This window comes from Schistocerca serialis, chromosome 7 (genome assembly GCF_023864345.2).
Source record: "Schistocerca serialis cubense isolate TAMUIC-IGC-003099 chromosome 7, iqSchSeri2.2, whole genome shotgun sequence".
Classification (NCBI taxonomy): Eukaryota; Metazoa; Arthropoda; class Insecta; order Orthoptera; family Acrididae; genus Schistocerca; species Schistocerca serialis.
The window spans coordinates 22,800,467-22,823,281 of record NC_064644.1 but is presented as its reverse complement, the minus strand read 5'-3'; the positions used below and the strand labels follow the sequence as shown (position 1 = coordinate 22,823,281).

General features: G+C 38.8%; 1 protein-coding gene across 4 annotated transcripts in view; it reads right to left on the bottom strand.

The window, feature by feature from the left end:
* LOC126412757 (uncharacterized) overlaps positions 1–22,815 on the bottom strand; it is a 188,561-nt gene that overhangs the window by 57,212 nt on the left and 108,534 nt on the right. For all 4 annotated transcript variants that reach the window (XM_050082508.1, XM_050082507.1, XM_050082506.1 and 1 more), the window contains 2 exons: positions 15,878–16,050; positions 3,929–4,076 (listed from right to left, as the gene is read on the bottom strand). In XM_050082508.1, coding sequence (XP_049938465.1) covers positions 3,929–4,076; positions 15,878–16,050 — 321 coding nt within the window. The remainder of the gene's footprint in view (positions 1–3,928; positions 4,077–15,877; positions 16,051–22,815) is intronic.

Genomic DNA, 22,815 nt, shown 5'->3' with positions numbered 1-22,815 from the left:
GGAGGTATGTCTTTATCAATTTCAGTTTTGAGAATCTCCTCTCTCCACTCGCAACTGTCACTGGGAGTGTTAGGAGAATTCTCAGAGCAAAGTTAACATTAGGGCAAAAATTATGTCTTCCTATAAACTTCAGAATCTCTTTTGAACTTATTCCAGGTTTCAACAATGTTGAAAGCACTTTTAGTTCCTCCCTCAACTCCAGTGCATCAATGTCGCTTGACGCATGATCTTGCAAAATCACTGCGAGGTTTCTACACTTTGTGTCCAGGCTGTCAGGAGATGCATTCTTCAGCTTGCCGATGTCGTAGAGAAAATCAAAATAACCACAATGAGATTTCAGTTGATTGAATCTCTCATTCAAAGATGTGGTTCCTATATCTAAAAGATAATAGTATAATTCAATCTTGTAACGTTTTGTTGGGTCATCTATTGTCTTCCTTCATAGGTAAAGTGTGTTGGCTTCTTACTTCATTGCCAGTACTCTAATCCATGGTAATGTTAGATCTTCTAGCTTTAATTCTGTAGCCAGTTCTTTGGAATCCATCAAGAAAGACACAAACTTTTCTTCTGTTTTGCAGGTCTCAAAATATGCTTTCATTTTTTCAAGCATTTCCACAGCCTCAGAAACATTTATATCAACGGTCTGGAGGGTCTTACTGACTGATGTGAAGCAGAACATCGTACCAGATTACCAGAGAAATGAGAAAGGTGTAATTGCTTCGTGAGAGGTCATGCCATTGAATTCTTCTGATATCTGAACCAGTATATCATAAACGCCTCGAATTTGAAACCTCAGGGGAGCAAGTGCATCGATGCGACTTTCCCAACTAGTATCACTCAGTGGCTTCAAAGAGGCGATAGAAATACATCTGCACAACAATTTAATAAACCGGATAGTGGATTTCAACTCAGCACAAGATGGGAGTCTGCATACTGAAAAAGTATGACAGGAATGCTCCATTCTAAATAGTGCCAGCATCTACGGACAGAATGGAAAGAGACAAGGACTCGATGCTCACACTGAGGCACACCACATTCCTCACCACAGGCAGCACCAATTTTCCCCACTACTGGTGTAGCTCTCTCTTCCAGAGATATGTGACTGGCCCACCTACAGTCAACATTCCAGTGGCTACATGGGATATGCAGCACACAGCAACCCAAAAATTTGTCTGAGGATGATGGGTACAAAAATCATTGAAATGTTGCAACAAGATAATGTCACCACTCAACTGACTATCCGAAAAGATTTTATCATCAGAAATGATTATGTTGTGTTTCCAGTGGCACCCCATACCACCATGACAGGTCCTAGGCTCTTATGATGATGATGAATTCAATCTAGTATGTTCATTTTCCTGGTAGCCTCCACACACAGATGTGTGCATTGTGAAGCTGTGTGCAGAACTTGGAACCATCTCAAAAGATGACATGGTGCCACTCCTGTGCCCAGTGTTGTTACTATGTGCATCACTTCAGAGTACCTCTCTTTCTGCTGCTGTGCCAAGGCAAGCCACAATAATAGTCCCAATGCTAACTATCTATGGCATTCCAGACTTTGTCGCACTGGAAAAAAGTGCATTTCCAGGCTCAAGGTGTGTGACACAGCTGTACGACCCTACATAGCTGAGCAGTGTCTAGCCTCTCAGGTGCTAATCACATGGGCTGTTGAGATCCTGTATGACATTTGGTATGGCCCTCCTGAACCGACAGATCCCCTATTTGTGTGATAGTCACGGGGTCCCAACCAACACAAGCAGCAGCAATATTAAAGAATGACAAACAGCAGTCTCAATTCTGGCATGCACTGATTTCTGCTTGTTAGCAAGCAACAACATGATGTAATCACAAACAAATAACATTCCAAAATAATTCCTGAATGAAGGACCTACTGTATGATGTTTCCTTATACACAGAATTCAGATGGAGTTACTCCTAATTTGCTTTGTGCAGTTGCACTAAAATTATAACCATTTGCATATCAAAGCATTTAGTGCATTTCATACCAGTTTAGAGTTTGCTGCATGCCACTTTCAAGGTGCTGCAGTTCTGATGGTCAACAGTCTCTATCCTCATCATGAATGGGATTCTACACTATCCATTCTAGGTAGCTTTCAGGGAATTTATTTAGTATCATTTTGCAGTATGTCTCGGTGTGGGTGTGGCTGTCATGAGAAAGACCCAATCATAAGTTTATGTACACTGTCGATACTGGGTCCTGCCCAATCAATCACAGACGCAGCTACAATTTATATCTCCGCGGATTTAAGCTTCTTGTCTACTTTGATTAAAACAACATTTCCACTTCATTTTTGATATAGGCCTCATTTTCTCTGAAAATCTCACTGTTAACAATTTCATGTCTCACCAAGCTTTCTGTATCTAGTATTATATGAGTCCCATTTCTCTTTAGAAGTGCTCCAGACTCTGTTACTTTCGTGCAGATACTTAAGCTGTTGATCACTAAGGTTCTAATAGTTTCATCTCTTTGGATCTTACACTAATATTTAAGTACAGATATCTTTAACTGGATTGGATGGAGAGTTGCTGAATTAAAAAAAGAGTCTTGCACGTGCCCCATCAAAGTCACCAACACTGGTAGTAGCCTCCGTTGCTGTGTAGTGACCCTCTGACCTACGTACGGTAACCCAGCAGTTCTCAATCCTATGACGTACGTTCAGAGAGACACATGCTATTTGTCACAGAACCTACAAAGTCTCTGGTTCAAACATTATTATGCAAAACAGCATCAACATTATTGTGTATTGTCACAGCAACTGACAGAAACCTAGAAGAGTATATGATTAAATAAAGCTATCTTCAGATACAAAGGAGAAGTAAGATTGATCTGGGGAAAAAGTGCTTATTGAACTGCTTGCCTCTTGGGTCAATAGATGTCACCGACAAATGGAATAACTTAATAGAGCAAGTTTTACTATCATCACATAAAAAATAAATCTGTACATATTAACAACTAAGTTACAGTCCAGTTGATGAGTTTTTGTATTTAGGTCAACTGGGGGGGGGGGGGGGGGGGGGGGGGGGGGGAAGATCTGGATGGACAAGAAAGAAAACAGAAGTGTAAAATCTGTTTGGGGGTGCTTTTGGTAAACCAAATTGAGCTTTTAAAATTAAGATTCCAAACTGTCTGAAATGGTAACTTTGGGTAAGTGTGTATCACAGGTGCTGGGTTACAAGAGTGAAATGTGGACTTTCATGAAAATGACTGAAGCACTGAGAGCTGCTAAGTGAGCAATGAAGAGAAGTGTGTTGTGAATTATTAGGAAAAACAGGAAAACAAAGGGCTCAGGGAACAGATTGAAGTTGGAGATGTAACTGTGATAGAATGAGGTGGAGGTGGGTGGGGCATGTAACCAGGTAATTTTGTGCACCTAAGTGGTCTGGTGCAAGTCTCTCAACTGGATGCCACTATGGCACCTGGCACATCCATAACCTACCCCAGCAATACTGCTAGGGAAAGGGGGCATACAGTTCAATGCAGAATCCAAACCACATGTTGTTCCTGATGGATGTTCACATCATTGAGAGAAGAGGGCTAAGTTAAAGGCAGATTAAAAATTCTGTAGCCTGACCGAGATGCAATCACATGGGATTTCAGTTTCCAGGTACATACTTTGTCATTATATCACCAAGCCTGACTACATAGCCAGCTGAATTTATGGTAGGTAGGCCATGGATGTTTGTTGCTGAATTACAGTAAATTATATAATATTTATACGGTAATCTATTGGAAAGTAGGTAGGTAACATTACAAAACCAGTAGAAGCAGCATGCATCCAAATATCTAAATATTATAATATATGAAAGAGTCTAGAGGAGCCCCTTATCCAGCAGTAGATGTCAAATGTTTAGTGATAAGACTGATGATGTTAACAATGTTAACGAATATAAATCTTAGATGTCTTACCATGGAGATACTTCAATGCCACTTTGCGCAATTTGTTGCTTGGAGAAAATAATGTAGTAACTTCATTCATATATGAAGAGCTACATGGTAATGTATACATAATGCTTTCAAGATTATCTAATACTGCTGGATCAATATCTTCAGTCCCCTGGAAGTAAAGAGAAGTGTCAAAGTACACTACCAATGATAGTTAAAGAAAAATTCTACCAAATGATAGTTAATGAAAAAGTTAATGAAAAAAGGAAATACAATGGCAATCCAGGAAATAATGATCAGTTTTGCTTTCCCACTGCTTCTATCCAAGTTCAAACATTTATCTCAACATCTTTTCTCAGTGTTGTCAAATCACCAGCCACACAAGCTGTTGTTATGCATCCTATAGTTGTTTAAAATCGACTATGTGTTAAAAAGTCCTGTTGGTTATTTAATGAAAGAAACATGTGAAACATTCAACAACAGGCAAAACTAAACTGCATGATGAAACATGACCTAGACATCTGTCTTACATCACAGATGACTTGAAGAACCAAGTGAAGAAATCGTACAAGACAAACTTGTAACTGCAGACAAGTTATGACAGTTATTTCCTATATATTTCTCATTCTGTGTTCAGTGGAATTATGTCTGTCTATTGTGGCTACAGCAAAATTATTGGATGATGGGTTCCCTGACAACTGAGAGAGCAACGTAAAACAAATACAGAGTGAACCATAACTCCACCAACAAACTTTCAGAGGTTGTTCAGTGCTACCTTCCAAGTCTTTTGGTACAAGGGACTTACAGTCTCCAACAGCATATTTGGTTTGTTATTGCAACCACCCTTGTTTCTGTGAAAATACATTCAGAACATTGAAGAAACATGTAATAAACCATAACCAAAACATATAACACACAACACAGAGTAACACAACAGCCCTCAGACAAGACAGTGTACTGTGATGTCATTGCTATCACTGCAGGAACAGCTCAACATTGCTTCATGGTCCCACTCTTCCACTGCATTCAGTGAACCCATACAAGAGGTGCATACTGGCCAACTCTTCATCAATAAACCTATCCATACAGCTGTGTACCAATGTTAAGATACAACTAAAACTGCCAGAAACACAAACCCACAACAGAACTAGGCAGTACTGAATGCAAACTTGAATGCAAAGAGTAAAATGGGTACTACTCTTGTCAACAGGAGGTTCTGTGAACGAAAAGAAACAAGCAATGTTGTGCAATATTTTCAGTGCAACAGAGATACAAAGCTAATTGTTGCTAGAAACAAAATGAAATGTAATAACTGTGTAATGATCCCCAAAGACCATGGGTCCCTTATATCAAAACTCTCAAAGTATTGCCAAACAACCTTTGGAAGTTTGTTGTTGGAGTTCTGGTACACCCAGTAAAATGGCTGCAGTACTGACATTTTTTATGCAATAGCATACATGTGGAAATGCTTTTCTGGTTCAAACTATTACTTTGTGCTGAAACATGGGTGTACACTACACCTCACAAATAAGTGCAAAACGCTTAACTGGCATCATCCTTCATCAACTAAAAAGCTGCAAAAACTGAAAAAACTGTGCCAACAAAAAAGTTTCTGACAATTGTTTTTTGCCCTTTGCCCTTTGCCTTTTGGTGGATTTCACACCAAAAAGTGTTGTTACAAATCCAGATCAATATTGTGACACCTTAAGAAAACTACAGCGAGCATTTTAAAATCGTAGGCATGAAGTACCGCATCCCAGTATTGAGTTACTTAATCACAATGCCCATCCTCAAAATGCTGTGGTAATCAGAAGCTTACTGGATCTATCTGGATGGGAATTTTTGATCATTCACCTCACAGTGCAGACCTTGCATTGGTGATTTTCACCTTCACAAAGCACAAAAAGTTCTTGGGTAGGAAATACATTGAAAAGTAATAGACACAGGTTTAAAAGAGTAGTAGTAGCTAACTGTGATGTGGGGATTTCTACACGATTGCAGACAGATACAACGAATACTTCAATGTACGAATGTGATTAGGTAGAGAAATAAAGTACATTGGAGACTCCATTAACCACACTAATTGTTGCCAGAGGTCATTCACACAATCAAAAATCCATATAACTAAATGAATGAAGGAAAGCAATTCTTGTATGATTAATATAGAAAGATAACCTATGTCACCTGCGTATGGCTATCGTTTAGCTACATTGTTATATGGTTATTTTTTTAGAGTTAATAAATAATGTTAAGTGTATATTTAAAACAACAAAAACAAATTAAACTTATTAAAATCAACAACAAAAATCAATGTTTCTTAAAAGATTGTTGTTGTTTTTGCAGCCATTAGTCTGAATACTGGTTTGATGCAGCTCTCCATGCTACTGCATCCTGTGTGAGCCTCTTCACCTCCAAATAAATACTCCAACCTACATCCTTCTGAATCTGCTTTCTGTATTCATCTATTGGTTTCCCTCTACAATTTTTACCCCCCCCCCCCCCCCACTTTCTCCAGTACAAAATTAGTGATCACCTGACGTCTCAGAATGTGTCCTATCAAGTGATCCCTTCTTTCGGTCAAGCTGTAACACAAACTTCTTGTCTCATCAATTCTATTCCGTAACTCCTCATTAGTTACATGACCTACCCATCTAATCTTCAACATTCTTCTGTAGAACCACATTTCAAATGCTTCTATTGTCTTTCTGTATAAACTGTTTATTGTCTACGTTTCACTTCCATATGTGGCTACACTCCGTACCAATACTTTCAGAAAAGACTACCTAAAACTTAAATCTACATTTGATGTTAACAAATTTCTCTTCTTCAGAAATGCATTTCTTGCCACTGCCTGTCTACATTCTATATCCTCTCTACCTTGGCCATCATTTTGCTGCCCACATAGCAAAACTCACCTATTACTTTAAGCATCTTGTTTCCTAATCTAATTCCCATAGCATTGTCCGATTTAATTCGACTACATTCCATTATCCTTGTTTGGCTTTTATTGATGTTCATCTTTTATCATCCTTACAAGGCAATGTCCATTACATTCAACTGCTCTTTCAAGTCCTTTGCTGTCTCTGACAATTACTATGTCATCAGCAAACCTCAAAGTTTATATTTCTTTTCCTTGAATTTTAATTTCTACTTCAAATTTTCTTTGATCTCCTTTACTGCTTGTTCAATGCACACATTGAACAACATCAGGTATAGGCTACAACCCTGTTTCACTCCCTTCTCAACCACTGCTTCCCTTTCATGCCCTTTGACTCATATTACTGCAGTCTGGTTTCTGTACAAGTTGTAAACAGCCTTTTGCTCCCTGTATTTTATGCCTGCTACCTTCACAATTTCAAAGAGTGTACTCCAGTCAACACTCAAAATCTTTCTCTAAGTCTACAAATGCCATAAGCATAAGATTACCTTTCCTTGACCTATTTTCTAAGATAAGTTGTAGGGTCAGTATTTCCTCTTGTGTTCCTACATTTCTCTGAATCCAGACTGATCTTCCCTGAGGTCGGATTCTACCAGTTTTTCCATTCTTCTGTAAAGAATTCATGTTAGTATTTTGCAACCATGACTTATTAAACTGATAGTTTGGTAATTTTCACACTTGTCAGCAACTGCATTCTTTGGAGTTGGAATTAAGAGATTAGACACATTTTAGTATTTATGTCCATATTTTCTTAAAATTAAAATACTGCAACCTCATTCATGAAATACCTCACAAAAGTCACATAGGACAATCACTGTAGTTTAATTTTGTTTAAAATATTTGGTAATTGTCATTTGATGTAAACAATTTCTTCTGTTCATTGCTGCTACATCATGAATTCGTTTTAACTGTAATAAACTCATGATCACACTCTCTTTTTCGAGCCATTTGAAGATTGTTTCCAGGTCTTGAAATGCTTCTGCATGAGTTGATCCTACATTATTTTCTGCATCTAATTATCTTCTGTAACATCATCTTGCATTTCTTGCTGTTTTTTTGCCTGCAATATATTTTCAACAATTTCATCATCCGAGATGACCTGAAAACACTGATCATTACTGTCACAAGTGATCTGCTCTTTCATTTCATTGGCATTTCATTCACGGCAGATCTGTATGATTGTCATTGGCTCATTTATATCCTCTGAAACAGAATCATCCATTCAGTTACTAAATTTTTGTACTTCTGTTTTAGTGTTCTATACCAAGCTCTGTTCAGAGTCTTCCTTTCAATCAAATCCCACACATCTACAGCCACGTAACAACAATCCTTTTAAATTCATCTCCTTGAACAATGAGAAAACAACTTCTACATTATCTTCATCAACAGATAACAATCTACATAAAAGTTGTTTTTTGTAAAGTAGTTTTAATGTTTCACAATCACTTTGATACACTGGTAGTAGCATGGATGTCACATTAGGAGATAAAAGTTTTACTCTCTCCCTCTTAACAGTTCAGCTAAAGGATGGGTTGGCACATTATCCACCCTTTTTTTTTTTTCTTCGGGGTTAAAAATGTTGCCATACCAATCAATGAATTTTCAGAGTTCGCCCCTGCTCTTTTCTGACTTTTATTACTTAATGGAACACTGATATTTTAGAAGAATCTGACATTTTTTGATTTTCCCATGAGCAGCAAAGGCATTTTATGGATCCTGGTAGCAACTGCACAAACTGATATTGTTACTTGCTCTTTACTAGTTTTATATCCTGGAGATGAACTCTTTTGACAAGAAGAAAAAGATTTTGATGGTAATTATTTCCAATTTAATCCAGTATCACCAGCATTGTAAAGAAAGTCCAGGTCATAATTATCATCCAGTTATTTTTTTAAACCACGACTAAAAAAAATTGCTGCATTTACATCAACTGACATTTTTTCAATTTGTATTTCCCACTCACAAATTCCATGATGAGATTCAAATCTGTACAGCCAAATGTTACATGCAAAAATGATTTATCACCACCTATTTTTTATTTAGCTGTACTTCTTTTCACAGAGCAAAGGAATAGATATTGGTTGCGCAGTGATCATATCTGTAAAAACCAACAATACAAAGCTTCTTCCAAAAGTTCACTTTTCAGTTTCTTCATCACTCTTTGATGTTCACTCCTGTCTTCACTATCAAGTTTGCAGGATTGATTATAGTAGAAGTATCTACACCATGCATATCAGCTAACTTATGACTAGTTTCTCCTTTTTTTAATGAATCAATTAATCAATAACACCATCCTCTTCCACTTTTGACATTTTTAAGCACAGACACGACACTTTGCAGTGGCATAATGACTGGCAACTGTAACTCACAAAATAATGACAAAATTATTTGATAGGGTAGATAAAAAATATACTCAACAAGAGGCAGCAGAACACACACATAGAAGATGGTTGTAAGTGGCAAGCTTTTGGAGCCAGTGGCTCCTTCTTCAGGTAGAAGGACTGAAGGGGAAGGAAGAGGGGTGAAGGAAAAGGACTGGAGAGGTCTAAGAAAAGGGGTAGATTTTGGGAAAGTTGCCCAGAACCATGGGTCAGGGGAGATTTACTGCATGGGATGAGAAGGATAGACACAATGATGAAACATGTACTGTCTAACTCAAACAATAAAGAAATGCATGGGGCAGAGATCGTGTGGAGTGCGGGGTGTGTTTTGCCAGCATGACATTTCCTTGCACCACAGATAAAACTACAAAAATATTTGCTCACAGTTGACAATCTAGATACTCACAAATCCATGTAACTGAGGCTCAGATGATCGAGTCTCCACTCTAACCTTAAATTTTATGACATATTTTCTGTTAATAAAATATGTTTCTTCAAATTACTGAAGCCAAGTAACTGTTACTTCCTGGATTTTCCTCATACTCTTAAATTCTTTACACTTTATCCCATTTACTTATTAATGTGCTTGATATATTGAAATAATTCTTGCACTCAAAAGAGAATAAATCACTGGCACCGTCCCAAAGAAGTTATAAATTTTGCTTCTACAATATTTTTTGCAACATCAAAAGTAAAATAAAGGAGAGAAACAATAAGATCAGATGCTAAGTGGCCATCTGGAGGAGATAAAAGAAAAACTCATATCATAATATCCAGTGATAACACGATAGAAACGATAACAGTTGATTAATGATTAATGTGCTAATTTTCTTCTCTTGCATCGTTCAACCAGTCAATCAACCACGACTTATTAAAGTGCCAATTTGGTTATACTCACACCTATCAGCATTTGTTTTCTTTGGAATTGGAATTATTATATTCTTCTTGAAGTATGAGGGTATTTTTCCCTGTCTCATACATCTTGCACACTAGATGGAACAGTTTTGTCATGGCTGGTTCACTCGAGGTTATCAGTAATTCTGACGGAATGTTGTCTACTCCCAGAGCCTTGTTTCAACACAGGTCGTTCAATGCTCTGTCAAATACTCCTCGCAGTATCCTATCCCCATCTCATCTTCATCTACATCCTCTTCCATTTCTATAATACTGCTCTCAAGTACATCTCCCTTGTGTAGACACTCTATGTACTCCTTCCACCTTTCAGCTTTCCCTTCTTTGCTTAGCACTGGTTTTCTATCTGAACTCTTGATATTTATACAGTTGCTTCTCTTTTCTCCAAACACCTATTTAATTTTCCTGTAGATGGTATATATCTTTCCACTAGTGATATATACTTCTAATTCCTTACATTTCAGCTCTAGCTATTCCTGCTTAGCCATTTTGCACTTCCTGTCAATCTCATTTTTTTAGTTGTTTGTATTCCCTTTCACCTGCTTGATTTACTGCATTTTTATATTTTCTCCTTTCATCAATTAAATTTAATATCTCTTGTGTTATTAATGGATTTCTATTATGCCTTGTCTTTTTTACCTATCTGAACCTTTGCTGTCTTCACTATTTCATCTCTCAAAGCTATCGATTTATCTTTTACTGTATTTCTTTCCCTTGTTCTTGTCAATTGTTGCCTAATTCTCCCTCTGAAACTCTCAACAACCTATGGTTCTTTCAAATTATCCAGGTGCCATTTCCTTAATTTATTATCTTTTTGCAATTTCTTCAGTTTTAATCTACACTTCATAACCAACAAATTCTGGTCAGAGATCACATCTGCCCCTGGAAATGTCTTATAATTTAAAATCTGATTCCGAAATCTCTGTCTTAACATTACATACTCAACCTGAAACTTTCTGGTGTCTCCAGGTCTCTTGCACATGTACAACCTTCTTTCACGATTCTTAAGCCACATGTTAGCAATGACTACATTATGCTCTGTGCAAAATTCTAGCAGTTGGCTTTCTCTTTCAGTCTTTTCCCTCATTCCATATTCACCTACTTTTTTTTCTGATCTCCATCCTCCTACTATCAAATTCCAGTCCCACATCACTATTAAATTTTTGTCTCCCTTAATTAGCCATTAGCCACCAGCTTTCCTGAATTGTGCATGTGGAAATCCTCCCTGCAATATATCCTATATTCCCATAACCCCCCCCCCCCCCCCTGGCCTCAGCCTTTGTTAGTAACTGTTCTTCATCCACTCCAGCACTACACAGCCTTCTATTTCGCCAATAACCTCACACAGTCCTTTTACTTCTCTCCTCCCCCCCCCCCCCATCCCCCACACCCCCTCAGCCCGCCCTCCACCCACCTCCTGGTTGCCCTATCCTCTCCACTCCTCATCCGTGCCTGTATGCTGCCACAAGCAGTACTTTACTGTGCCGCACCCCTATCCTGCTATCCCTCCCTCTCCCTCCCCAGCCTCCTCCATAACTTGAACAAACCAGATTTCTTCTCCCATCATGCACAGTTACTCGCAGACCGGCCTAGTGTTTTTGTTGTAACTGTTTGCTACGCAACATCTCCACTATTTGGTGAGAAGCAACATTTCCCTTTTTAGATTTTCTAATTTTCCTGTCCAATTAATGGATCTAACATTCCACACTCTCATCCATACAATGCCAGTTTAATATAACCTGATGTCAATATTCTCCTGAGTGGCCCCTATTACCAACATTAAAATGACATAAAATGGAATTAAAATGATGTAAAGTTTCACAAACTCTTTCCTTAATTACATGCAAATGTTTGATATCAGTAAATTCCTACAATGATAAGAGTCGTCTTCTCTTGTGCCAATGAGGTTCTGACGGGTACTTTACTCTGGAGATTTTATGTGTATACTTGCACCCTAAGTACCAGACTTCTTTACTATCTTTACTGTGTCTTCTGCAACTATGATGTTCATGATGTCATTATTCTATTTTCCAATATTATTCAATATGGTCTTTGTTGCATAGGTCTGTAAGACTATCAGTTATATTCATCAGTTCTTCCAATAGTGACTGAAAAACTCAACATGTTTCAATAGTGCTGTGACTCTCTATCATTGCAACACGAGATGAAGGATATCCTATCCAAAATCCTACCATCCAAAGCAGTATCCCATTATCTATTCCTGTAGATGATCCAAGTGCACATACAAACTCAACCTTCCACTGCAGTCTAATAAGAATCATTTTCAATCTTATTGAGGGTCGAGGGGCAAAAGAATGTAGTCACACTATACACCCATTGTTTTACAGTTACAGTGCAGTGTTCTATATTGTTATGGTTCGTATTCAGCCAACTACATATATTAATTACCACTGCCAAACTGTAGCTAATGCAAACTTGATCAAGTTGCTCAACATGCTGCACACACTACAACACCATGGACATCAAAGCTGCTTCAGTGCCTGTTCCATTGAGATAAAACATTATTAGTGAAAAATTGATGTTCCATTCTTTAGGCTACACAGAAGTTAGGGGAGGGACAAATAATGCCCACCACTCCACAATTCAACCACGAGTGGGCACCAGTGAGAAAACAATGCTATTGCCACCTAGCAGAACTGTTTGGTAAAACTTTTATGTGTAGAAGCTGTGGCTGAAGATGAGTACTTACGTTCCAACCAGAGATAGAATTTGTAGCACTAGTTAAATTTTGAGCCATCTAAGAAATGATTACTGTCTTACATCATGGTGATGTGATTCATAGTTTATCTGTGAAAACATACAAAAGTGCAGCAGACATTCAATCCTCCTCCTCCTCCCCCTATCCCTCTCCCTATACCACCCCCCTCCCCCTCCCCACCCCAAACCCCTAGTTTTTCTCTCTTTGGTTGGACATGAAGTAGGTAAAAGCTGCGATTAAATTGCTTTTGATAAAATTATATTTCGACATATAATGAAATATTAGGAAACAGTGGAGCGATTTCTTTTTTAGTGCACACACACACACACACACACACACACACACACACACACACACAAATAATTCAACTGAAACATGAGTGAGTAGCTATCTTTTCCTTTCCATAAATATTGTCTTAACTGGATTATACTTATTTTCATATTTTGCACTTTAGTGATTTAATTAAATTGTTCCTCAAATGTTGAACTATCCAATTTGTTCGTAATTCAGTGAAAATCTTTGAATATTTTGTCATTTTGTAGCCAGAAATAGTTTTGAACAATTTTTAGTTTCAGTTCTATTCCACACTGCATTGTAATTTTATTACATATATTCTCCCTTTTCCCACCCTCCAAATTCCAAGATGAGTGTTTCATAAACTAATTTTCTGGGATTATGCATAAAATTTTGTTTCAATAATTGAAACTTGTGTTGATGGAGATTCAAATGATGGTTTCTTGCAGAAAAGCACTGAAGCCACCAGTAGTTTTGCAATACTGAGAAAAGCATTTAGTGCTGAGACTGCAGAACTATTCCACTGTGTGTCACATGACCACACTGCATGCAAATGGTTGCAACTGTTTTCAGATTCTGAGATTTGTATAAAATTCTGTCCTAGTTATGGGAAACAGTGTCCTTGTTGAGTGATTCTTGTTAAAACTTAACAACCGTTTCTCTAATAAGCCACCCCACCAGTACCTTTACAAAACCATCTTTCAAAAAATACCCACCCAGTCTTTATCTCCACTTCAGTGTTTTGCTTTAGTATCTGCTTCACACATTATTATTATTGTTTCCAGAACGAGATTTTCACTCTGCAGCAGAGTGTGTGCTGATACAAAACTTCCTGGCAGATTAAAACTGTCACATCCATTATGACTAACCAGGCTGTTATGCCATGGTCGGTTGATGAATTTTGTCTCAATTCCCAACGTTTCGTCCCCATCTGCGGGAGACATCTTCAAGGGGGTCTGTATTTCGATGGAAGGTCCAACACACCCACTGGCTCACTACTGACTGCCGCTAAATTCCGTGTCCACGCGCTCCCGCACCACGGCGCGATATCACATGTTTTGAAAACGTCAGTGCAATTGGCCGCTGTCCGCTGCCGTCGATTGCTGTTGCCACCACCCAGTAGTGGACGGGTGGTACACATCTTCTTTAACACCGACGTGAAATTAAACGGTATATGGATGCCAGTGTTAAAGAAGATGTGTACCACCCGTCCACTACTGGGTGGTGGCAACGGCGATCGACGGCAGCGGACAGCGGCCAATTGCACTGATGTTTTCAAAACACGTGACGTCACGCTGCGGCGCGGGAGTGCGCGGACATGGAATTTAGCGGCAGTCAGAAGCGAGCCAGAGGGTGTGTTGGACCTTCCATCGAACTACAGACTCCCTTGAAGATGTCTCCTGCATACGGGGACAAAACGTTGGGAATTGAAACAAAATTCATCAACCGACCATGGCATAACAGCCTGGATAATCATAATGGACATAACATTTCCAGCCGTGAAAGTCTAAATTTTAGTATCAGATTAAAACTGTGTGCCAGACCGAGACTCGATCTCGGGACCTTTGCCATTCGCGGGCAAGTGCTCTACCAACTGAGCTACCCAAGCACGACTCGCACCCCGTCCTCACAGCTTTACTTCTGCCAGTACCTCGTCCCCTACTTTCCAAACTTTACAGAAGCTCTCCTGCAAACCTTGCAGAACTAGCACTCCTGAAAGAAAGGATATTGCAGAGACATGGCTTAGCCACAGCCTGGGATGTTTCCAGAATGAGATTTTCACTCTGCAGTGGAGTGTGTGCTGATATGAAACTTCCTGGCAGATTAAAACTGTGTGCTGGACCGAGACTCGAACTCAGGACCTTTGCCTTTCGCGGGCAAATGCTCTACCAACTGAGCTACCCAAGCACGACTCACGCGCTGTCCTCACAACTTATTATTGTTGTTATCATCATCATCATCATCATCATCATCATCATCATCATCATCATCATCACCACCATCATCATCATCATCATCATCTTCCATCAGTTTGAATTCCCTTATCACAGGCAACTCGTTGATTTCAGATACAGGTCTACATTATGTTAAGACTATTGGTCACTGGGGTCCTGGAAACCATAACATTTATTTTTAATTCTAATAACTTTAATTATGCTGAGCAATACTTTGATAGCTTCATGTGTGAAGCCCAACCATGCGCGCTTAACCTTGTGACGTTTCAAAACACCTAACATCATAATATGTGCATATAATATGTGCATAAAATTCTTGCTCCCATTCTTTGTATTTAATTCAACTTTCTTAGAATTCAATGGACCCTATAGGTCTGGAATTATTTGTGCATGTATTACACAATCATTAGTGTTGTTAATGTCCTGACAGTTTCAGTAATAGTCACAAACCAAAAACCAACATGGTGTCATTGACTTTTGCTGTTATCCTCTACTATTATGAGTCGCTACTACTTACCACTACAAAACATCATGCAGTTTCTACATCAGTTCAAACATGCTGCAATAATATGGTTATACAGTTCTAAATGAGTGCCAGAAAAAAATTGTGAATAATGAAATAGTAACAAGCAAATTTTGTTATTGCTTCTACATAAGCACAGATATGGTTAGGAGACTTAGGCAATGGGTCACAAAATATTCTACATCTGTGGACACACTAATGTGGGCTACTAATTCCACTGCCATTCCAATGGTTATTGTACAGAACCTTACCTCAACTGCTGGTGGCCGTAAGTGGAGATGAATCAGTGATGGATATTCAGATGCCATTAAGTTTACTGTTTTGTCAGGGCACACTGATTTTAATCTGCGTGAAGGAATATTGAGTAAAGGAGGATATGGAAATAAATATTCCACATTACAAAACTGTTTTTCTGAAGGGGAACCTGGAAAAAATAATAATGTAAGATTCAATTTAATGTGAACTATATTACTGAGATACACATAATATTTGCAATACACCATAATATAACAGATGAGACTCATATAATGTAGTATATGATACATGAAACTAGTATACGAGCCAATAGGCTATAATTCCATTACACATATTTATAGGTACATCTTTACTTTCAACTTGCACCAGTTATTGTTAAATGATATTTAATGCACTAATAGAGAATATAAATTATTTTAATATAAATCCTGTTCAAAGATTTGCAAACAGATGACAACAATTGTTTGTAAAATACCCATGTACAAATTAATAGTTTTAAACAGGAGATGAAAAAGAGTAATCTGTGTAAAATATTAAAAACTGTCACATGGAACTACCACAATTGTAGGCAAGTGAAGGACCAGAATGAATTTTCACTCTCCTGTGGAGTGTACTCTGACATGAAACTCTGTGGCAGTATAAAACAGTGTGCCAAACCAAGACCCAAAACCAAGAACCTTTGCTTTTTATGGGAAAGTGTTCTACCAACTGAGCTACTCACACACAACCAATGATCCTTTCTCACAGCTTTACTTCTGCCAGTACCTCGTTTCTTACCTTCCAAACTTCAGAGGAGTTCTCCTGCATAGCCAGCAGAACAAGCACTCCTGGAAGAAAAGATATTGCAGAGACATGACTTAGCCACAGCTTGGGGGATGTTTCCAGAATGAATTTCACTCCCCAGTGGAGTGTGTTTGTTATGAAACTTCATGGTAGATTAAAACTGTGTGTCAGACCAAGACTCGAACTTGGCACCTTTGCCTTTCGCGGGCAAGTGCTGAATCAACTGAGATACTACTCATTCTGGAAACATCTCCTGGGCTGTGACTAAGCCATGTCTCCACAGTATCCTTTCTGTCAGGAGTGCTAGTCCTGCAAGTCATGCAGGAGAACTTCTTTTAAGTTTGGAAGTAGGAGATGAGATACTGGTGGAACTAAAGCTGTGAGGACAGATTGTGAGTCATGCTGGGGTAGCTCAGCTGGCAGAGCATTAGCCAGCGAAACGCAAATGTCGTGAGTTCTAAGTCTTAGTCTGGCACACAGTTTTCATCTGCCATGAAATTTAAAGTGAAGGACTAATTTAATTCCATCCAAAATTAATGTAGGGTAATAGTAGCTGTTAAAAATACTCATGTTGTAATATTTGGAACTGAAAGCATCTATATTTGATGAACTAATAATAAGAACTATGTTTATGTTTTCTACTGTGCATAATGTTATGCTGAAATAATTTCATATGTACCACTCATCATTGTAAACTAATTAAAATACTGTTTCTAATAATGCCTAAGGCTGATGACATTCTGCAACTACTGTGGAGTAGTACTGGTTGTTGTATTAGAGCACTGCAAGTCAGACAATAATTGCTATGGTAAGTTTTTAGCAGCAAGTTTGTGGTTCTTGCTATGGAATGGAGTTCTTCTAAGGTTCAGTTTGTAAGTTGATCAGAATAAAATCAAAAAGTTATTTATCACATGGAATTTGAATTTTTGTTTCAAAAGTTACCATACATGAACTGCCAATGTAATACCAGCATATTCCTATAGCAAGAACCCAAGAATGCTGCAGCAATTAGATAGAAACATCAACAATTCTCACCAAATGAAATTACCATCTAGCTAGAAATAATGAATGTAGCATTACCCATTCAAACAACTGGTAATATGAAAGTAAATTTGCTGAAGCAGATGTGACCAATAAAGTGAAAAATTTGGATTTCATTAATTTATTCTCACAATTTGTTTAAGAACAGTATTACAACACACAATATTTTGGTGCAGATATTACACAACACATCCATTGTGTGATAGTATTTGTTGTCTTTTCCTATACAATTTATAAAGTAAATATGTGTCATTTATTTTATGTCTCTTAGCCTTTTATGCATCCTTGGGAGAAGCTATATAATTTATTAAGAAAGTAACCCAATACATTCCCTTTCTGTAAGTCAACTGTTCCCCTTGCCACAAAATGTTCTCCCTGGAATGGCTGTTAACACCAAAGCAATCAATGTAACACGATTAATTAGAAACCAGATTCAAGAAAAAAGAGGTCCAAGTTTGGCCTCTCAGAAATGCCAAGGGCATGAGTAACAGAACAGAATGTTATTTGGGTGTAACCTTAACGATGAGTCGTTCCATGCATTCACCTCAAGGAATTTAGGGAAGCCACATAAAACTGGGGTCACCACATAGGGATTTGGAACCTGGTTTCCTCAGTACACTTCAGGCCACCTCATTCAGTAACTGGGTGCAATTCTTTCTTCGTCTACTCAAATCAAGAATTAATTCAAAGTAAATGAGAGCTCAGGTTCTTCATGAAGGTTGTTATTTATTTATTTATTTATTTATTTATTCATCCAGCGATCATCTGATGATATAGTATTTGTCATCACAACACCATGAAAGCAAATAGTTCAAATACACTGGCAGAAAAAAAAAAAATCACAACACCAAGAAGGAGTTGAGAGAGATAAATGAAAGTTGGTAGGCATGTTTCTACACTTGGAAGATGACATCTATTCAAACTTTGCACCAGTTATGTAAGAGTGGCACTTTTAGTGCCACTATGAGGATGCAAATTAGGTTTGCTTTAAATATGTGCTGTAATGGTTGAGATTGGACATCACAAGTTGATGTTAGTCAAGAAGGCATTTAAGAAGATGAATCACCATTATCAACAGCTCACTGAGTTTGAACTACATCATGTGTTAAGGCTACTAGAAGCTGGATATTCCTTCTGCAATACTGCAGAAAGACTTTGCAGCGGTGGTTATGGGAAAGTACGCTTGCAAGAAGACTGAGTTCTGGATGGTCATGTGGCGCTATGGAGGGGAAGACAATCATGTTTGTCATATGGCTTTGGTGCATCATACTGCAGCTGCAGCAGCAATTTGGGCAACAGCTGATACCACCATGACACAACAAACTTTTACAAAATGGCTACTTTAAGAACGACTCAGAGCCAGTCACCCTGTAGCATGTATTCCACTGACTCTAAACCACTACCGTTTGTGAGTGCCAGTGACGCTATGCGTTGGTTAGGAGGAAGCCAGTTGAGGAGCTGTCACAAACCTGTCTGTGTACTATGCACACTGAACCTACATCTAGAGTTATGGACTGGGGTGCAAGTTCGTATGACAGTAGGAGCATTCTCGTGGTTATCCCGTACTTCCTGATTCCAAATTTGTACACCAATCTGGCAATTCGACATGTTGTGCTGCCATTCATGAACAGCATTCAAGAGGGTGTTTTCCAATAGGATAATGCTCATCCACATACTACTGTTGTAACCCCAGGTGCTCTACAGAGCGCTGAACTGTTGCCTTTGGCTGCTGGATCACCAGATCTGTCTCCAATCAAGCATGTGTGGGATCTCGTCGGACCACAACTCCAATGTTATCCGTAACCAGCAGTGACAAACCCTGTACTGACTGACCAAGTACAACAAGCATCAAACTCCATCCCACAAACTGACATCCAGTACCTGTCAAACACAGTGCATGCATGTTTGTATGCTCGCTTATTAAAGTACCAACATTTCGCATTGCCAATGGCTTTCCTTGCACTTATTTTAACCTGCGATCTTGCAATGTTAACACTTAAATATGGCACTTACACAAATATATATCCAAAATTTCATTACTTTACATTAATTATATCTTTGTGTTGGGATTTTTTTCCACCACTGCATACAGACGTACAGAATACTCGTATATAAGGATGTTTTCACAAGAATAAGACATGGTCATCCATGCCTCGCTGAAGGATCTATTCCAACTTTTGCCCAAAATGACTTAGGATAACCTTGGAAAATGTAAAGCCCCTATTACACGATGCGCCTAATCCATACACCTATGCAGCAATGCCCCAAGTGGGCATATCTGAAACTACAAATTGGTTAACGTAGGCCTACACTATGTGATCAAAAGTATCTGGACATCCTCAAAAACATACATTTTTCATATTAGGTGCATTGTGCTGCCACCTACTGCCACGTACTACATATCAGCGACCTCAGTAGTCATTAGACATTGTGAGAGAGCAAAATGGGGTGCTCCGTGGAACTCACAGACTTCAAATGTGGTCAGATGATTGGGTATCACTTGTGTCGTATGTCTGTATGCGAGATTTCCACACTCCTAAACATCCCTTGATCCAATGTTTCCAATTTGATAGTGAAGTGGAAACGTGAAGGGACATGTACGGCACAAAAGTGTACAGGCCGACCTCGTCTGTTGACTGACAGAGACCGCCGACAGTTGAAGAGGGTCATAATGTGTAATAGGCAAACACCTATCCAGACCATCACACAGGAATTCCAAACTGCATCAGGATCCACTGCAAGTACTATGACAATTAGGCAGGAGGTGAGAAAACTTGGATTTCATGGTCAAGCAGCTGCTCATAAGCCACACATCACACTGGTAAATGCCAAACAATGCCACGATTGGTGTATAGAGCGTAAACATTGGACGATTAACAGTGGAAAAATGTTGTGTGGAGTGACGAATCACGGAACACAATGTTGCGATTCGATGGCAGGGCGTACGTATGGAGAATGCCCAGTGAACGTTATCTGCCAGCGTGTGTAGTGCCCACAGCAAAATTTGGAGGCAGTGGTGTTATGGTGTGTTTGCATTTTTTATGGAAGGAGCTTGCACCCCTTGTTATTTTGTGTGGTACTATCACAGCACATGCCTACATTGATGTTTTAAGCACATTCTTGCTTCCCACTGTTGAAGAGTAATTCGGGGATGGCGACTGCATCTTTCAACACGATCGAGCACCTGTCTATAATGCACGGCCTGTGGTGGAGTGGTTACACTACAATAAAATACCTGTAATGGACTGGTTGCACAGAGTTCTGACCTGAGTCCTATAGAACCCCTCTGGGATGTTTTGGAATGGCGACTTCGTGCCAGGCCTCACCAACTGACATCGATACCTCTCCTCAGTGCAGCACTCCATGAAGAATGGGCTGCCATTCCCCCAGAAACATTCCAGCTCCTGACTGAACATATGCATGCGAGAGAGAAAGCTGTCATTGAGGCTAAGGGTGGGCCAACACTATACTGATTTCCAGCATTACCGATGGAGAGCGCCACGTACTTGTAAGTCATTTTCAGCCAGGAGTCTGGATACTTTTGACCACATAGTGTATTACACCATCCACATGGGATATACCTGGTGCACATGTGCAGTAGATGATAACAATGCACAAAACGCAAACAGAACAGTCTGATATCTTGTTAAGTCGTTCGTTCTTCCACACAAAACACAAGGGGCGGCATGTGACATATTGGAACATCATTCATCCAAAATATTTATGTGAGCTCAATGTTCCTATTTAATAAGAAATAGTTTTTATCATTATTTATTAAGTGAGTGTTTGTAGGTTTCTACTGTTCTGAACTACAGACTCAACAGTTAGTTTTGTATTACGACACTTGGTTAAACAGGTAAAAGTACATATAAATTTACATTTATACACCAGTTTGTACATGGAGGACCCACTTGTTTTTGTAACTATTGCTCTGGCAGTGGCAGTAAATCATCTTATTGGGGCACGACAACAATGAAAACAAAAAGTCAGACATTGTTGAGTTCGACTCTGGCTGAAAAAAAGGAATGAAGGTAGAGGATTATACTCGCTACTTATGAAAGAACTGATACCCAAAGGTCCACTAGAATTTCAGAACTTCGTAAGGATGGACATGGCCTGTTTCAATAAGCTGCTGTTTATGACAGAAGACAGATTTAGCAAGTGTGACACAGTCATGAGGGAGGCTATCTCACATTCTCGAAAGAAAGAATTAAATCAAATGTTTACACATTTTGTGATCACACCAGCCTAGATCACTGATAAAATACTGGTAAATGCCCTGTTATGTTGCAGGCTGGTTGTAACATTATGTTCCCTGATAAATGGGGAATCTTAAAAGAGTCTGGGTTTTAGCCACAGAATAGCACAGCCCACCATTTCAAAAGTTGTTGTGGATGTATGCACTGCAATTTGCAGCACTTGAAAGGACCAATACTTAAAGGTGTACTTGTGTTATTTTTCCAAGTTTTGAATATACGGTATATAAGGGCTACTCAGAGTTTTTTCAGTACTCGTCTATCGCACTGGGCAAAACTACACGAACTTTGTTGCCTATCATTGCCTGTTTTTCTTTTCTGGCATGCTGAAATAAACAAGAGATGTAATCAAAATAAATATGAACTTTCATAAGTTAAGCCTTAACTGTTAAGGCATTACAGTACAAATCGAAAATCACCGTGTGGCATTATATGCATATTACTCAGAAAGAAATTATTGCCGACCAATCGTATTATGATACAGCGAGCCACATGTATGCCTTTCCTCGCTGTATGCCTAAATTAAGATGCTTAACGCCTCTTTGCTCCATTTCATTTCTAGAACATGAAGTAATCAATAGAAATAATGCTTTCACGAACAGTATACTGGTAAAAAAAAAGTTTTTTCTCTGCATTTATGAAAAACCTACTTACTGGGAAAAAAACAACGCAGCAAACCCCAACATGAAAATCTGAAATAAGCTACTCGCCACCAAGCAGTAAGCAAATAACAAGCCCCTTCTGCGCAAGTGTGCATTATTGCTGTCTAGTGGGCATGTGCGGATTGACGGCAGTTTAGAACTGCTCTCTATCCTGGCGCGCAGATAATGTGGCTGCTAATTTTCGTAGTTTCA